We start from the raw sequence: 19520 nt of genomic DNA, 5'->3' as shown, positions 1-19520 counted from the left end.
CTTGTCTTCAAGGAGAAAGAGATGAGGAGGCAGCAGGCAGAGATCCTAAAACATCAGGTAGGCATTCACTACAGCCCTCTCAACCTCTTCAACATAATAGTTATTGCTAAATAAAACCATTTACGTCAGGCCTGACTTCAATAAGAATTTCAAGTGTGTTTGAGTGAGTGACTGAGAGGTAAATGCAGGGATGTGTGATTATTAAAAGTAGATACACAATACCAACAAACTATTTCATCTTATTTATAATTAATGCCATGCTTTATGGTATTGGTTTGACTTCTGTTCCATAATATTTTGCCAACTCTTTCTGCCAGGAGTTGGAGAGGCATAGACTAGATATGGTATGGGTATGTTTATTTTTGTACATCTAACACCTGCATCGTGTAACTGGTTGTGTTATGGTTGTCATAGCAATGCATTAAGTGTAGCACTGGCTGCTGTCATACTACATTCTTCTGCATGGCTTTCCAGCAAAAACAACAAAAGAGAAAGCGAGTCAGTATGCTGCCTCCATCTGCTCCTCCTGAGGGACGGCTGACCCTGTCACAGAGCAGGCTCCTGTCCCCTCCCCCACCCTCTGCCCTCTACTCAGAATGCATTGCAAAGACTGCTAGCCAATCCACTCTCACCGTCTCAGGAGCCATGATTCCACCAACTGGTACATAGTATGGTTTGGATTGGTGTGGCATATGTCTATTCTCAAAGAGGGCACAAAGTGTCATCAAGTCTGCATTCATTGCTGCTTTTTATAACTGCTCCATCTGGTCAAGAGTAACCCTCTCTGAAATCAAATTTAAAATTGTAACTTGGAGAATCATAAGCTAACAAGCTAGAAAAACAAAATATGTTATGATTATTTCATGGTTTTATGTTGTGTCTAGACAAATTGACAAATTGTTGTTACAAATTAAATTATTTAGCGTTTTTAATTACAAGAAATACAGTCACAGAACAAGTATTTATACTGTATTTGAATAATTATACTATTAATGTTTGTTTTTATCATAGCATTTTATATAATAACAGTGTATTTAAAAAAAAAAATAACTGCCACCATCCCACACTATACAAAACTGAACTGCTCTGTACCTGTATTGCTTGGTGGAACGAGGCTACAGTGCACTGGAGGAGTTTCATCCATCACATACATTGTCTAACTGTTGTGTCGGAGTAGCCTGCGTTTCCCATGAGTGCTTGAGACTCCGGCCCGGACTCTTTGTGCATCTTTCTGCCGTCCACAGAGCGCTGGACATTGTAACCCGCCCCAGCCTCTCTGTCATTCACTGTTCCTGTACTTTGCAAAAAAAAATTGAAAATTGCTACAGAGAATCATTTTGTCTTTCTATGGTGGAGATAGCTTTTCATACCTTAGAGCAGTGTTGGGAAGTAACTAAATACATGTACTAAAAATTCATTTTAGGAAAGAGAGAGGAGGCGGCAACACATAATTTTGAGTAACTGTATTTGAGTACTGCAAATTTTTTATTTGGTGTTATTCAGAGTAGCCTACAGTTGCTACAGTTACATGCCAATGGTAGAAGTAAAAAAATTTAAACGCAGCTATTGTATTTTTTTCTCTAATTAGCAATAAATACATTTACATTCAAAGCTGTTTTAATCCCATGTAATGTTTTACACTATCACATAATACAACTCAACATGAAGTGTTTTAAGTATTCAGACTACAGTACAAAATACATTTTAAAGGAGGTACACACTATTCTGTAATACTATACTAAAATAATACATTTTCAAACTGTTCTTCCTTGCACTGCCTGAGTTTAAAAGGTGCAATAAACCCACTTTTGGAAATAAACTTTTGACAGAAAGTTGAAAAAAAGTTAAATCAATTCCATCATTGGGACAAGTGTGGTTCTCTGTCACACTTTTGGCCTGGCTGTCCTGCTTGTAGCCCTTTCACTCAACAAGACAACTGAACAGATCTGCCTTTCTTGTTTACAGTGATTAATGGTTTCAACCTAATTGTGCCTTTAAAAACAGGCCATTCATTTAGTACAAACTGGCTTGATAAGTTGTAGTTAATAAATAAAAAGACTAGTCAAACTTGTCAGGGACTAATTGAGTATCATCTAGAGGATTTTAGAAAGAGGACATCGAAACCACAGGGAATTCATTGTGTGTTGTTTATCACAGAGGCAGACCAGTAGCGGGTCTATCTCTCTGTATGTGTCGGAAATGTCCTTGGCAAGCCTGAACACCAGCTTTTTGGTGGATCACAGCAGGAAAAAACAGCCTGAAAAGGAAAGAGGAGCAGTACACCTAAGAAGATGAAATGGAGAGATAGACAACCACAAGTGATTCCTTTAACCTTTGCAGTGCACTGTGGATCAAGCACACAAGCAAAACAAAGCTGCCTAGTTCTTACCAATTACCAGATTAATATCTAAACTGAAATCTCAAAAAGGATGTTTCATTTGAGGTCTACCTGTCAGACCATAACTAAATACTAAAGCATTAGCCTAGTCCAACTCCATAGTGATTATTTATTTGATTGCCTCGGCCTCTGTGGCACATCAGACAATATCTGGCAACCCGTATTTTGTTGCTTTTGTTGTGTCAGCTTTAGTTTGGATGGCGCTGTCACCGTATCCAGCTGCTTCTCTTTTTTGAGCTTGTCATCACATCTACTTTGTACTGCATCTTTGTGTTGCTTTTTGGTTGTCATATGTACTCTCTTCACTTACGCTTCCACCACACGTTACAGTTGTGAAGTTTGTGTTTGTTCAAGTATGGTCTTCGGTCTAACGAATGCCTCATTGAAGTATATCTATCTATCTATATCTATATATCTATATCTATCTATCTATCTATCTATCTATCTATCATCTATCTATCTATCTATATATATCTATATATCTATATATCTATATCTATATATATATATATCTATATATATATATATATATATATATATATATATATATATATATATATATATATATATATATATATATATATATATATATATATATATATATATATATATATATATATATATATATATATATATATATATATATATATATATATATATAGTCCATTGGCAGCACTGGCGTCTTTCTGTGTATAGGCTGCTTGTTCATGTACGTATGTTTTTGTGCCATTTTAGGAAAGAGAGAGGAGGCGGCAACACGTAATGCTGATGAAAGCTGTAGAAGCTCGCAAGAAAGCAGAGGTAGTCCATATGCACATAACCCACACACTGTCCACTCCATAAAAAGGGCCCAAGTCATTATTCCCTAGATGGAATCCTGCTTTCTCTCTTTCTACACACTCCCTCTCTTCCCCCTTCCTCCCTTCATTTTTTCTGCACACTTACCAAGTCAAAAGATTCTGGCCCCTCAAGCACTTTTCTTTTGAATGCACCGCAGCATTAGACTGAATTCTAACAGTGCTCAGCAAAGTCAAGTAAACCTTCTTGTCTGTTTTTGCACACATGCACAAGCACACCCCCGCACACACACACACACACACACCCCTACACCCCCCCCCCCCCCCCCCCCCCCCCCCACACACACACACACCCACCCACACACACGCACACACACACACACACACTACAATTACTAATGGCGCCTCAACTTTTCTTTTTTCTTTTTTTTTTTCTCTTTACTTTCCAGGAGCGAGAGCGTGTGCGGCAGGAGAAAAGGGACGAGAAACGCTTGAACAAAGAGCGTAAACTGGAGCAGAGGAGGCTGGAGCAGGAGCTGGCCAGAGAACTGAAGAAGCCAAATGAAGATATGTGTCTGTCTGACCATAAGGTAGTTCATAACTGAAATTGGTTATTGTAAGTCTAAAGACAAGGCTTTGTATAAGAAAAATTACAGTACAGCCCAGATTTTGTACTAATAATGGCCACACCTTTGCTTAGGTACATATTAATGGCTAACTAAGAGTAAAAGATATAATAAGGACTTACACCTATGTTATATATTATTACTTATATAGTATATAAGTACTTACTGTTAATGCTATTTTGTCTACGGTTATAATATCATTACTACATTTTTCCTGTCAACAGTGAACAAGAAAATGAGTAACAAAATGATTTCAGCATAATGTTATAAAGTCAGAAATGAACAAATGAATAAATATTGTATATTTAGAATAGGCAGGCCATCTACAGTCAACTTATCTATTTCATTCTATAATTAGAATGAAAGTAGCTGTGAGAATGTAAAGAAGTTTGTATTTCATTATCATCACTGAATTACTTTATGGATTCATCACTCAGAACGCCTGTCATTTTCTGTTTGATCCACTGTATTTGTTTGTGGATATGTGCTCCCTCATGTGGCCCATAATCAGTACTGCATCAGAATCAGAAATCACAATAGTGAGAAGTGGGCAATAACGAGTCCATTTAATTTTGTTGCAATACTTCAGTCCAAGACATTTACAGGCACATTTGAGAATATTTAAATTTAATGCAAAATAACCTGATTAATCCTATTGATTAAAACTTTAAAAGTATGAAGATATTTATCTAATCTTTGATACTAAGGAATAGGCTCATTTTTCATTAATCTAGTAAACTCAGAGAGAGTAGTAAAAAATAAAAGTAAATCATAGACCAGTGACAATGTAGGCACCTCTTGCACACAGGAATGTGCAATTAAACTGCACATAGGTTTAGGGAATATACAATTACTAATAGAACATAAGACTGTGAAGGGCTTGCCTGTATAGAGTGACTTAAAGGTCCCTGATGGTGTATTATACTTGGTTATACTTATTTATTCATGCTTAATGGTGGATCTTTGCTCAGGTTGATATTGCTGGGTTGTCTTTCTTTTCTGTTAAAGCATGTAACCCTCTGTCCCAAGATAAATTTCTCCGAAGAGAGACAATAAAGGATTATCTTATCTTATTTTATTAAAGGAGTGTTCCATTTCAATACTAGTTGTAGTATCAATTAATATCAGATTTTCGATATTTTTGCCAACCCTATAATCTAACAAAGTGACTTCTTGTTCACAGCCTCTGCCTGAATTCTCACGTATCCCTGGTCTGATCCTACCTGGCTGCGCCGTGTCCGACTGCCTGATGTTGATGCAGTTTCTTAGGGGCTTTGGGAAGGTTTTGGGCCTGGACTTGAATACAGATGTCCCCACTTTGGGCATGCTGCAGGAGGGTTTGCTCAACGTGGGCGACAGCATGGGCCAAGTGCAGGACCTGCTTGTCAAAATGCTGTCCCTGGCTGTCTGTGATCCCGGTCTGCCGCCTGGGCAAAAGGTCAGTTCTGAACAGGAGGGAGGAAAGTACAAAGTCACTGTTGCGTATAGTTTATTAGCCAAACCTAACAAGAAGGGATGTCATGGTTCAACTTTATGTGTTAAGATTAGAAGCGGCAAAGAAGCACTGCCATTTTACAATTATTTACACTAAAATACTAGTACAGTACACATTTTGTTTACTCCATTCACACTATTTTGATGATGAAAGATATTATAAAACCCGTAGCTTGGGTCATATCATGCACCATACTGAGGACATAACATATGAAACCTATGAGTCTTGTTGGGATTTATTGCAAACTGTTTTTTGTTTTAGAATCTGGCAACATAATTGAGTAGCTCATTCAGCTTTCCTCTTGAGAACCAAAACACAAAATGTAAAACATAAATAAATATTACACTTGTCATTACTTGTTCGAAAGATGTCTATGTAATCCCTCAGTCATCCAGGTAGGTACCATTGCAGAAGAATTAATTCTGTCAGCCTGAAGGTTTCTGGAGAATGAATACATTTCGCAACTTGCCCTAGCAGCTTCTTCAGTTCAGTAGCTGATTGTAACATGTGCACTCCATATCTGAGGACACAGATAGGAAATACTAATTAAATATTTCTTAAACCAAACCATATTCAATATTTAAATCAGATAATATTAATGCTTCTGAAATCCTTACAGTTATGTCACCTATAAAAAACAAAAGTACACTTGTAGAGCAGATAAACCGTATCCTGATTAACAATTAATTCTTTTCCATGTGCTCTTCTCTCAGACTAAGACCATGCTTGGTGACCATCTGACTAACGTGGGCATAAATCGGGACAACGTGTCAGAGGTGCTGCAGATGTACATGGGAGCTCACTCTGCCAACACTGAACTGGCTCCTCTGGCCCTCAGCCTCAAGACCAAGGCCTTCCAAGCCCACACGCCCGAACAGAAGGCCTCCATCCTGGGCTTCCTCGCCAATGAACTGGCCTGTAGCAAAGCTGTCATCAGGTGAGAATATCTGATATGACTATATATGTATGGCTGCTCAAACCACTGTATAAAATTATAGTTACTGCAATATTAGCTGATGCAACATTCATAAAGGTGTATCAAAAGAAATGGTAACGCTTAGGTATTCAATTTCTCGGACTCTCTTTCCTGATTGTATGCTGATTGTATTCTCAATTTTGCCTTGGTTTGATCTTAAATTTAATGTAAAAATCAGTCCCCAGACACTTAAAGAAGTATTGATAATGGCCTTGATCTGTATCAGAACTAGTATCTTTTGTGCTTATTACATATTACATTGGATCGTCGAAAATTGAAAACAAAAGTGTTTTTAATATCATTGTGGTACCAAAATCTGTACTGAATATTGAGCCTTTTCCTTAGTATCAATTAAAGTCAGTATTGTGAAACAAAAAAAACAACAAACAGTATTGTTATTTCTATATTCATCATCAGTTAACACATTTTTTCTGTATTGTTCAGTCCTATTTACAACCCTCCATTGTATTTTATTATTCAATATTATCAGTTATTTTCCACATTTGCATAAAAATCAAACAAAAACATTTAATATGCCTACTTGATCAGTATTTGTGTTTGTATTGAATGTCTTATGAAGCCTCTTAACCCCATGTTATTCATTAGGCAGTAATGGTATGTTTTATTGATGCGGTGGGGAAGGCTCAATAACGCTGCAGCAGGGAGCCATAATTTGCAGTTGCGTTCAATAAAATTAATCATCATGCAGTTGTAGACGCAGAAGCTCAAACATCTTACTTTTAGCTATTGATATTTGCCAGTTTGCATCAGTTTTGATCTTATTTTGTGTTTTGTTTTTGCCAACATCACAGAAATTTGTCTCAGCACAAACATGACTAACTGGATTATTTTGTCTACAGTGAGATAGACAAGAGTTTGGATCAGATGGCAAACATGCGGAAAGACAAGATCATTATGGAGGGGAAACTCAAGAAGTAAGTGTCCAACTCTTTGTTTGTGGTCTGTCTGGTTTTTTTTTTTTTAATTATGCAATAAAATCTGAACGATGGGACTGTACTTTGAAGCTACAGACATCCTGTTTTAGGAAACCTTCAGTAGACAATAGGGTACTTCAATACTTTTCTGAGTGTTTGGGAAAACCTCTTAAGAGCCTACATACCATAGTTATGATTTAGAATTGTTTTTTTAATACTGTGAGATTATAGTATAGTATGAAGGTTGCTATATTGACTTACGCATCTTCATTTATCTCTATCTATTTCTTTTATATTGGTATTATTTGTATGAACGTCCGGATAATTGAAAAGTAAATGAAAATCGACCCACCTGCAAAGCAATTTTAAGTATTCAGAAAATGACTTTAACTATCTATATTGAAGACTAAATTATAAAACCCAAACTGTAACAACAACAATATTAGTACAACAATAATAACTTGTTGTACTAATTGGTTCATTTCTTTATCCAGACTGCGGACAATCTATGCCAAACGCACTGGGAAGCGAGAGGCCAGTGTGGGTGTGGAGGAGACCCAGTCTGTCGGGACGCCATCCTCTGCCACAAAACGAAAGAGGAAAATGGCCGACAGTGACGATGACGACGATGAAGATGAGGACAGTGATGATCAGCCGGATGAGGAAGATGAAGAGGAGGAGGAAGAGATCAAGAAGGTCAAGAAGACTGAAGCCTATGATGAGGTGAGGTGTCTATATGTTGTATCATGTATATTTTCACATATAGAATAACTCAATGCTTCTCTATTACAAAATCAATCATGTTTATATAGCATGTCTTTTCTGTAAACGTAAAAGTTAAGATATGATGTTTTGATGTAAAGTGTAAACATATAATTTTTGTTTTGTTTTGTGTACATTCTCATTGCAAAATCTGTCAACATTTAATATCATATGCTATATTTCTTTCCTTCAGGATGAGGTTGACCAAGCTACTAGTATTGAAGAGCTAGAAAAGCAGATCGAAAAACTAGCCAAGGTTTGTACTATTTATTTTAATTCATATGCAAAACTGAATGCCTTAAGTGGCTGTATTTAAACAAAACACATTGATAAGAGGGTCTTTTGGGAATGCTAGTAAATTATAGAAACACATTATTTCCCATATTATTGCTTGTTGGATTAGTCTTGTAAGGCTTTAAGCTTACAGCTTAACAATACAGTTATGAGGAACAGTGAGATGGTTACACCACTTGAACCTTTAACACAGGGCTTAATTCAATTACATTATTTGAAAAACATGATGATTTGTAATAGCTTTGAAATGTTTTATTGCTCAATCTAAATTTATATCGGCCATGCGGTACATACATTAACACAGGCCTGTTTACTAAGGAAGGAATGAACTTGTTAAATAAATTACTTCATTAGCATTGCATGTGGTAATTAACTGTAATTATCATTGGATATTAAGCAATTTGTTGTTTTCCTGTGTTGAAACATGACAAGAATGTGGGTGTTTTTGCAGCAACATCACCAAATCAGACGAAAGCTGTACGAGATTTCTCACTCCCTCCGTGCCATGATGTACGGACAAGATCGGTACCGCCGCAGATACTGGGTCCTACCCCACTGCGGAGGCGTCTTCATTGAGGGCATGGAAAGCGGAGAAGGTATCCTACTGATTTATATATTATAGTTTAAATATTTATTTTAATTTGACTTGTAAGTACAAATTGGAAAAACTCTGCCAATTTTTATTTCTAACAATATACAATTCAATTTTCTGCTTGTATTGTGTTTATGTTGCAACTGTGTCAACACATTTTCTGTCTAGTACAGTAGCCCATAGTCCTTCTTTTGAATCACATGATTTTTACATCATTTAAGTGTTTAATAATAATAATAATAATAATAATAATAATAATAATAATAGTCTCTGGATCTGAAAATGAGTGTCTCTAGTCATATATTCTTCCTATGGCTTGTACATTGTAAATATGGCATACCAAGCATTTCTTTTATAGAGAAATATATCAGGTGACAAAATCACTAAAACACACTTAGTATTACAGGAATAAGAAGGTAGAAATATTGTAAATCATCACTTTTGTACAAACTAAAAATGCTTATCAAGCTATTCACGACAAAATAAAAATGCTGAGAATGTTTTCCTTTATTTTAATTCTGCGCATCACCCTAAAGGATCATTTAAGCCTACATCTGCAGTTGTCATCAGCACAACTTTGCTAGCTCTCCAAAATTATCCAGTTTTAAAGCGACGATTGAGTGATGATGATAAACTGTTTTCCTGCAGGTTCAGAGGAGCTGGAGGAGGAGAGGCAGAGGCGTAAACGAGTCACAGAGGAGGTCAAAGTTAAAGATGAACCACAAGAAATTGAACTGCAGAAGAACAAACTGACAGAGAATGACGCACAGAAAGAAGAAATGAGTGAAGACAAGACAGACTCTCTGTATTACCAGCAGTCAGGCGCTGTTGTCAAGGTGTGCTCACAGCGGGACAGTAATAACCACCCTGGGACTGAAGCTGTGAAGGAGGAGGACAAAGAGAGCCTTCACCAGAATGGCAGCCCAATGGGACACTCTACCACAGTAACACCTACATCACCCACACACAATACCTCTGAGCCCTCTGTAGCAGAAATCCCATCTATGACTACTAATGACACTACAAACTCTCCTCTTCCATCTTCCAATGCTGGGTCTATCCTGTGCGCACCTGCCTCGCGGGACACCTCGGAAAATCCCCATACCTCCTCCTCTCCCTCTCTTCAGATCCCATTTCAGACCAATGATCAGCTGCTGCGTGTGCTAACAGAGAGAAGTGGGCATTGGTTTAGTCTGCTGCCTCGCTCACCCTGTGACCTGTCCTCTCTCACCACGTTGCCCCCCGGAGCATCCCGAGTGTCTCCACAAGCGTTGTCCACTCCAGCTCGTCCCAAATCTCCATCACCCGCACTGCCCCTCACGCCATCGGCTGCATCTGCGTCTGCCAGCCCCCATCACCCAGCCACGCTTCTCAGCTACCCCCTGTCCGCACTACAGGTGAGGATTCATAATACATAAGTAGGTGTTGAATGAATGCTACCAAACTTTTCAGTGTTTGTAAAATACTCTTTGGTTAAGGGGTTATTGCAACCTATAAAACATGTAAATTTGGCAATAGCTTCATTGTTCCTAATAAGCTGTCCCAGTGAAATAGAGAGCAATAGGTTTCATAATTTAGTAATCCCAGTGACTCAGTAGTTTGCAAAATAAAAATTAACCCTATATATTGCATATGACATCATATTTATTTTTTTATTTATTTAAAGATATATTATGTAAGTGTAGAGTCTGCATGAACATCATATTGCTTTGCCTGGAATGTCCACAGTGTGGCATTATACTTGAAATCTGCATGTTGCGCCACCAGGCCACGTTACATGTCGGATCTGTGGAGAGGTACTTTTGGGTAAAAATACATAAAAATAGATATGTGTAATGTCATAAAGCAAAACTACATTTTTTGCTCATGTTTCATTGTGTGCTTTTACACTTGTAACAGTTGTTATTTTTCTCTTTCCAGTTGAAGCCGGGCTCTTCTCTTCTGGGCCTGCCTTTTGGGAGTTGGTCCAGTGGGGTGCTCAGTCCCAGCCTTCCCTTGAGCACCAGTCCAATGCCCTCTCACTGTCTGGAGAACAACATGGCCGCCAGTGTGTCCAGTAAGAGCGAGTCTCCTGTTCCCCGAATAGAAAAGCCCACCTCCATGCCCTCTCCTGCTCTGGAGCTGCCCAAGTCACCAGACCACCCCACACCGTGGCCTATCCCAGAAGGTTAGCTCAAGAACAATGATCGATATCCATAACCAAGCCTAGTTTAATTGAAAAGAGTGCACCTGCTGGAGAAGATTTCACTTGCCTGACTAATCCTAGATAATTGGATTAGGGATTGTTCTGCACTAGTGTACTCTATTTCATTGGGGTATATAGATGAATGGAGCTTAAACAGTGATCGCTCAGAGTTTCATGGTTGTTTTGGGGCTGTGTTGCAGAGATGCTGACGGGATGGTGGCGGGTGTCCGACATGGAGGATCTCAAAGCCCTGGTGGAGGCACTGCACAGTCGGGGCATCAGGGAGAAAGGGCTCCAGCGACAGATACAGAAATACATTGAGATCATCCCTCAGGTCTGCACCAAGCACAGAGATGGTGAGTTTTATTATAACACTAAAGTTGGATTTTTATAAGAAAGCCTACATTTAATTCAATTAGAATTTTGGGTCTGTTTATTTAGAAGATGACACGATATTGAAGCAGTGTTTTTTGTGAGTGTAGTTCCATTTATTTTTACAAGAAACCAATAGATACATTTAAGAAGCCAGTCACTTATAACAGTGAATTTGTAAGTCATAAGGTTGATTTGAACTGACCCAGCTTCAGTCTCTATATCTATGCAGATTCTCAATACCAACCAACACAACCAGTAGAGACTTTCCTTGAACATAAAACTATATTGTATACAGCATGTTATTTGTAACACAGTAAACATCAATGGATTTGTATTTGTATCTGTGTTGTCACCTGTCTCTATAAAAATATTTGTCCATAGTTATTTCAAGAGAGGTGGACTAACCACAGCCAAAAGCCACAGAAACCCACACCAGATTTCGATTCACCATTTGTTTAGCTTCCCTCCAGTGTTTAGACTGATTTAAAAGTTTTTTTGTGTTTGTCTTTCATCCAGCGGCCATGATAGAGCTGCGTGACCTGGAGGAGAGCCAGGTGAGCGAGGAGTCAGTGCGGGGCTGGTGTGTGGAGGAACAGGCTATGGAAATGGACATCGCGGTGCTGCAGCAGGTGGAGGAGCTGGAGAGGAAAGTCACTGCAGCCAGTCTACAGGTCAAGGTACATCGTGTGTAGATATTTTTTTCCATTTAAATTCTACTTCTTTTACTCTGTTTTCTATTGAGAGTTTAATCCCACAGTCACAGATAACTTTGTGGTCAACTTGTAGGTCACATTACAGAATAGAGCTAATATTATGTGATGTCTTCATGGGTTTCAGTCACATAACTCAACCAAATGTGACCAAACATAGACCATTTTGCTTTGAGTTTTTTTTGTCATTTGAAAATCATGAATAATTTAAAACTAAAGTTAAACTACGGTCTCACGCAAACCTACTTTCAAATAATTCATAGTTGAAGAGTTAATTTCTTGTTAGAAAAAGTTTGAAAGGTAATATCTTTATTTCAAAAACAAAAGATGAATGAGGGATTACATCATCTTGTAAATTTCAAGGTTATAAAAGGTTATTGTTGTATGCAGAAGCACTGTCAAAATAGTCCAAATACAAATTCCTGCTATTTATAATAAACTACAATGTTCAGAAAAGCAAGCATCTTGAGACCAATGTTATATATTTTTTCCAGGGTTGGACGTATCCTGACCCCCAATCGGAGCGTGAGGACCTGGTGTACTACGAACACAAACCTCTGACCAAACCCACAGCCACCTCAGGAAATGATAAGGAATCAAAGGACTCCAAAGACCCCAAGGACACGAAGGACTCGGGGAGGGACCACCCGGAGGAGCGCGGCGAGAAGGGCGGGGTGGTGCGTCACCCTGACAACCCTCTGGACATAGCAGTGACACGTCTGGCCGATTTGGAGCGCAACATCGAGAGAAGGTACCTGAGGAGCCCCTTAGGTACCACCATTCAGATCAGGCTGGATAATGTGGGTACGGTCACAGTCCCTGCCCCCGCCCCATCCACTAGTGCTGACAGGGAAGGGTAGGTCATCTCCAAAACCATAGCCTCCCCCCACTCTCCCACTAAGACCCTCTATCTCTGTGTGTGCTTTGTTTGTCTTCACCAGTGAGGGTCGCAGTTTGTGGTGGCTTGCATTTTTCTTCAGTTTTGCCTCATTTTTTGTTTTGTTTTTTTGGGTCTCCACTGCACTCTTTTCCCCTGAGTTGTTGACTTGCACTGTCTCTCTTCGCATGGTCTTGTGCAGCCTTGGTCATGGGTATTTTCATCGCTCTCACTCCCCCAGTAATCGCAGGTTTCGCTCTTTGTTTCTGCATGGATTATCTCGTTACATGACAGTACCAGTGTGTACCTCTTCCCCTGTGCCTTACACTCCCAAATTTTCATGCCTGTTCTTGCACAGTTGGAGCACTTTATGGTCTGCTGTCCTGTTGGCGGCTTTTTAAACTGATACCACTAAATGTCTCTCCTACATAAGTTATATATGTGTGTGTATTTTAGCTCATCATTGCCTCTTGTGTTGGTGTATAGTGGTGAGGAGGAGGTGGCGCATGGGATGAAGGTCTGGAGGAAGGCTCTCACTGAGGTCCGCAGTGCTGCACAGTTGGCCATGTGCATCCAGCAGCTGCAGAAGTCCATTGCCTGGGAGCGATCCATCATGAAAGTGGTAAGCAATAACAGTTCTTGTACAAAGGCGCTCGTATAAAGTGGATGTTTTCCTATTTCAGTATGCGTTCTATATCAGGAGTAGGCAAGCTTTATTTTGGTTTAATCTCAATCTAAAGGTAATGCACTGTAGCATTACCTAATTATCTTCTGGTTCGTGGGCAAATGCTTAACCCACTTTTTCAATATGTAATTGTAACTACGGATGGGACAGTAAACAATAATATCATTTATCGTGATAAAAAGGGTAGACAGGTAATTGTTTGTAGGACATTTTATATAATCATGATAATCTCCAACAAAGATAATCGGCATTATATCACCAGAATGTGCAGAAAAAAGTTACTTGTTCTCTGCTAGATGTAAATTGTTTTTATTGATAAAGTACAATTATATTAAAGTTGTTTAAACATGGAACTTATTCATAACATAAAAATTATAATTATTAAGATCTATATCAATATTGTCCTATGCCTACATAACAAAATGTCCTTATTGGTGGTTTAAAGCACAAACAGCAACACGATTGTAAAATAATTTTGAAGAAACTATTTCCTATTTGAGCGGGGGCATTAAACCTACCATGCTGTGTTAAACAAGGTCTACATTTGCATTGAAATTTATGTGGAAAGAAAATGGACTTGAATTATTCAGTTTATTAATAAGTGCTTTGTTTTGCAGTACTGTCAGATCTGTAAGAAGGGCGATAATGAGGACCTCTTGCTGCTGTGCGACGGCTGTGACAAGGGCTGCCACACCTACTGCACAAACCCAAAATCACCACTATCCCAGAAGGGGACTGGTACTGCCCCGCATGCATATCGAAGGTACATTTTTAATCATATTAGGTTTTCCTTTGTGTGTATTTTTTTTTTTTTTTTTTTTTACCATTAAAACACCTGAAATGTAATAAATACAAGACAGATATGTTTAATGCCATGCTGTGTAACTTTCCATGCAAAGCGCTTTTTGGGTCCAGAATGAATTAAATTAAATATTAACAACTAGGATTTGATTGTCATCTTTTTCAGGCAAGCAGTCCCACACCTAAAAACAAAAAGCCTCAAAGCAAACCTGTAGCATCCACTGGCGGTAACAAAAAGGCAGAAGCAAAAAGAACGGCAAGCAGACTGGGAATGGTGAGGTGTCCGAAGATGACACGACCAGCGCCAACAGTACTCCGAAAAAGGCAGCGAAAGACAACACCAGGAAGAGGAAGTCTGAGACAGAGAGCTCCCCTGTCCCGCCAGCAGCCAGTCAGGAGAGCCCTGCTAGTGTCAAACGGGCCAAGACTGCCAGGGACAACAACCGAGACCTGGGGCTGTGCAGGTAACTATAGTCTGATAAAAAACAAATCGGGGGAGCTTAAAACAAGTTAATTCTTTTTCGGAAGTGATGCCAGAACATGCAATACAGTATTTTATCTAGGGGTTTTGATGTCTGTCAATGTACTTATAATTGTCTCCCTAATAAAGTATTTTTTATCAGTGGCTACAATTTTAAGCCTTGTTACAGCGAGTAGCACAATGGTTAGCACTTATGCCTCTTAGAAATTCACTCCTGGGTTCGATTCTTTTGCCAAGTGGTGGCTTTCTGTGTAAAAAGAAAGATCTGGTTATCAAAAGTTGAACATAAATATTTTTCCTGCAAAATTTCTACTTGCTTTAGCTTAAAACTGTTTTTTTGCTACCCAAGAATAGCCACAATAAACTAGACTATCTTCATCAAACCTCATACATAGGTTATTATCTTGTAGTTCTTAAAATGGTTCATGTTTTTCACTCCATCAGGGTGCTTCTTGCAGAGTTGGAGAGGCATCAGGATGCGTGGCCCTTCCTCACTCCGGTCAACCTAAAATCAGTCCCTGGCTACAAGAAGGTCATCAAGAAACCCATGGACTTTTCTACAATAAGAGAAAAAGCTTGTTAGTAGCCAGTAAGTCACTACACATTTACTTCTTACTAGTATTGTCTCAACATTTTAGTAGATTGATGTCAAGCATACATTAGCCTTGAATGTTAATCTTGTATATGAATATGTTGCTAATTATATTTTATTTTTGCCATTTCAGATATCAGAACTTGGAGACTTTATCATTGACGTCAACCTGGTGTTTGATAACTGCGAAAAATTCAATGAAGACAATTCAGACATCGGTCGAGCTGGTCATAACATGAGGAAGTTTTTTGAGAAGCGTTGGACTGAGCTTCTCAAACAAACAAACTAAGACTTTATTAAAATAAATCCGGTTTTATGTTTCAAAATGGAGCACCAGGTTGTATGTTATTTCATTTGTGGAGCATGTGGCTTTGCAGGTCGGAAATAGTCAATTCCTTTGTAATAAGGAGCCGACGAGTGCTGAGAGAGAGATGTCACCTTGAAATAATAGTTGTTACAGGAGGTGCGCTAGATTATTACACAGGGATGAAAGCCCCAAAGAGTCCCAGAGAATTGGGGTATCCTAGTGCAATACCATTCCCTGTCTCCGAACACTGCACTGAACCAACCCTCACTCATTTCCACTACTTGTAAATAGTCTTTTGTTATTTAATCGTATTATAGTGAATGTATTTAATTTTGTAATTATTTATGAATCAAGGTCCACTTCATTTTCTATGAAAAGGAAGAATCATCTGAACTGAATTGAAAAGGAATGTGTCTCTGTGTTTTATTATTTTTTATTTTAGTTTTTTTTTTCTTCCCAAAAAAAGAAAACAAAACAAGCCCAAGGAAAAAAAACTGTTTAACACTGTCAGTGCTTTGGGGTGTCCGAAAAACTGTACTCATTTGCTCACAAACTGTAAAATTGCATTTATTTACAGGAACTGCAGAGGAACCAATAGACAATGGTGATTCATGTGTATATACTGTTTATTAATGTCAATATTATGTCTTGTTTGGAACAATGTGTACAAATTGTTTAAGAATATTAAGATATTGTTTATGCCTTAGAATGATTGTAGCATTCTATTTTAGTGACCGTGATGGAAGCATTATCATAAATATTGTTTGTACAGTATATACATATCCTCTGCAAACACTGTGGTATCCTTAATCTTGGTAGTGCCTACCCTTCCAACAGGGGCATGTAGGGGATGTTTTTGTTTTAGTTTTCATTCTTACGACCATTTTATTTTTGATATAATTTCAATCCAACAAGGCCTCCAAAGTTGGATGGTGACACAGAAATCATTCCTCACCATAGCAGAAAAAAGGAACAAGCGATAGGTTTGGCTTCCACTGCATCTCCTCATTGTCTGCCACAATACTGAGGACCTAAGGCCATTTGTAACCACTGTGTTGAACCTTGCTGTGTGTTGTGGCCTGATGGAGGCAGCTAGATTTTTTTGTACCCAAGTCAAAAGTACTTGAAGTTACTTTATTTAAGATATTGTGGAATAAAAGTATCATTCTTTTGTAGGAGCTTTATTTTTCACTAGTGTGTGGCACGGACCTATTAAAAGGATGTTTTTCAACGTAAATCTCTGAGTCTTGTTTTTATAAAAGCATTTCATACACAATATATAGGTCACTTCTTATAATTATTATAATTGCGTGCCATATTTTTTACACATCTGTTGATGCTTGATAATCTGATGTTGTTAAATCACAACCAGCTGGTCTGTTTGGAGTATGTTTCAACAAGCTTTATCAATGCCTTTTGTTTATGGTGATACTCTCAGATGAGAACAAAGATCAACTTTTGATATTTAAAACAAACATTGACAACATTAACGTTTGATCCACAAATGTTTGAAATTTGACTTTCAATAGCAACTAGGGCCCTTAAATGTGTATATTAACAAGTGATGGATTTTTTTAACCAGCTACTCATATCCATGAACCACTGACCATAGAGCATGTAGTGATGTAATATGAACCCTGCACATTCAATGCATCATTGTAGCATAATGGCAAAGCAAGGCAAGATTATTTGTATAGCACAATTCAGACACAAAGTAATTCAAAGTGCTTTATAGAATAAGAAAGACATTAAAATTACAATACAAACAACATCGAAACATAAATAATCATCATTTAATTAACATTAAAGAGAAGAGTGCAGAATAAAAACCTTTCAGTGATATGCCACAGCTAAACAGAACCATCTGTCTCACATCTTAAGGAAGCAGAGCTGTTTAAAGTTTATTCTCTGAGCCACAGGAAGCCATTGCAGAGGTCTGAACGCAGGACTTGTGTGCTCATACTTGGTTCTACTCAGGACCCTGGCAGCACCATTCTGGATGTATTGCAGCTGCACTTGCTTGGAGAAGCCATTGAGTGGGTTGTTACAGTAGTCTAACCTACTGGAGACAAATGCATGAATAAGTCTCTTCAAGTCTGCTTTAGACAGTATTTGCAATGTTTTAGATGGTAAAAACTGCAAATGTTATTGATTTGAGGTGGCAGTTAAAGTTCAAGTCAGAGTTCATTATGACCCTTAGATTTCTAACCTGATTTGAAGGTTTTAGAGAATGAAACTGAAAGTGACTGCTGAAATTTTCTCTTTGCTTCTGTGGGCCAAAGACTATTACTTCAGTCTTGACTGAGTTGAGCTGGAAAAAGTTGTTTTGCATCCACACACTGATTTGTTGGATGCAGTGGCAGAGTGGTCCACTGGGCCACTGGTCCATATACCCCTGCTGCCAATGAGACATAGATCTGAGAGTCATCTGCATAGTTGTGACAGGGCACATTATTGCTGTGTATTAACTGGCCTAACAGCGGCATGTGAGACACAGTTTCCAATTTTAACAAAGTACTCCCTGTCTTTTAGATAGGACATGAACCAGTTTAGTGCAGTACCAGAGATGCTCACCCAGCCCTCTAGTCTGTGTAAGAGGATCCATGATTGAACAGTGTCAAAGCAGCACTCACATCTAACAGGATCAAGGCTGAGATTTTGCCTACATCAGATTTCAGGTTGGTGTCATTGTTGCCATGATAAGAACTGTCTTGATGCTGTAGTGGCATCTAAAACCAGACTGGAAAACATCAAAGGAGTTGTTTATTTGGAGAAAATTAGTAAGCTGTCGGTAAACAGATTTTACAAGAACTTTGCCTACAAAAGGCAGATGTCGTAACGGTGGGTGTAGCGGACCAAAGAGTGCAGACTCGGGGCAGATTTACGGTGTTTATTTACAATTAGTGCACAAGACAGTTCAGGACAGTTCATTTATCACACACGGGACGTAGGTAGCGGGAGGCAGACCAGACGGGCGTAGGGCAGGGCAGGAGCAGGAACACCAGGACCGGAAGCGGGAGCGGAGACTGCCAAGACCGGGGCACGACGAGACCAGGGACAGGACCAGGGAAGACAGAGCAGGAGAGATCCAGAAAGCGGGAGCCAGAGCAGGAGGCGGGAAGCAAGCCGGAGGCCCAAGACAGGGCAGGAGGCGAGCAGAGGGTCGACTGTACCGGAGCTGGAGCCTAGAGGCAGGAGCGGGAAACGAGCAAGAGCAGGAATATTCACACGCAGACAGTCTGGCTAGGGATGGCGAAATGAAATGAGATCTTTGAGATTTGTATCCGAACAAAAGTGGGCGTTCCCAATGGAGACTCAAACTGAAGTGTGCATCGTGAACAAGGCGATCACGTGATGAGAATCTCATCCAGAGCAGGTGACGTCAGAGAGGTTCACACTCATCCAGCGCTTATAAGCAGTTTGAATTTGCAGCGCCACTCGTGGGTTGTTGTCGGCGTTTTATGGGAGTTAGTGAGTTAGCAAGTGTGTCAGTTAGTGAGTTTAGAAGGTCAAGTAGTGAGTTACTGTTACCGTCCTGTTGCTGTTTTTAGATGACATTTGGCATAAGCTTGACGAAATGTTAACAACAGTAAAAGAACAGAGCTTTGTAGCAAATGCAACCACTGAAGTAG

The 19520-nt window shown here is 39.0% G+C and overlaps 1 protein-coding gene across 1 annotated transcript in view; it reads left to right on the top strand.

Moving 5' to 3' along the window:
• LOC117388721 (bromodomain adjacent to zinc finger domain protein 2B-like) overlaps positions 1-17125 on the top strand; it is a 96061-nt gene extending 78936 nt beyond the window's left edge. Inside the window, 22 exon segments of the mRNA XM_033986308.2 lie at positions 13-57; positions 318-344; positions 3134-3199; positions 3645-3785; positions 5005-5259; positions 6030-6253; positions 7153-7227; positions 7722-7950; positions 8183-8245; positions 8735-8879; positions 9524-10272; positions 10796-11042; positions 11261-11416; positions 11952-12112; positions 12640-13001; positions 13509-13644; positions 14325-14406; positions 14409-14470; positions 14675-14750; positions 14753-14972; positions 15434-15578; positions 15715-17125. Of these exon segments, the coding sequence (XP_033842199.1) occupies positions 13-57; positions 318-344; positions 3134-3199; positions 3645-3785; positions 5005-5259; positions 6030-6253; positions 7153-7227; positions 7722-7950; positions 8183-8245; positions 8735-8879; positions 9524-10272; positions 10796-11042; positions 11261-11416; positions 11952-12112; positions 12640-13001; positions 13509-13644; positions 14325-14406; positions 14409-14470; positions 14675-14750; positions 14753-14972; positions 15434-15578; positions 15715-15870 (3822 nt within the window). The 3' untranslated portion in view covers positions 15871-17125.
• Positions 17126-19520: the final 2395 nt, after the last annotated feature.

The sequence above is a fragment of the Periophthalmus magnuspinnatus genome, chromosome 3 (genome assembly GCF_009829125.3).
Source record: "Periophthalmus magnuspinnatus isolate fPerMag1 chromosome 3, fPerMag1.2.pri, whole genome shotgun sequence".
Taxonomy (NCBI): Eukaryota; Metazoa; Chordata; class Actinopteri; order Gobiiformes; family Gobiidae; genus Periophthalmus; species Periophthalmus magnuspinnatus.
The sequence above is the reverse complement of the archived record's forward strand: the minus strand, read 5'-3'. Positions and strand labels throughout refer to the sequence as shown.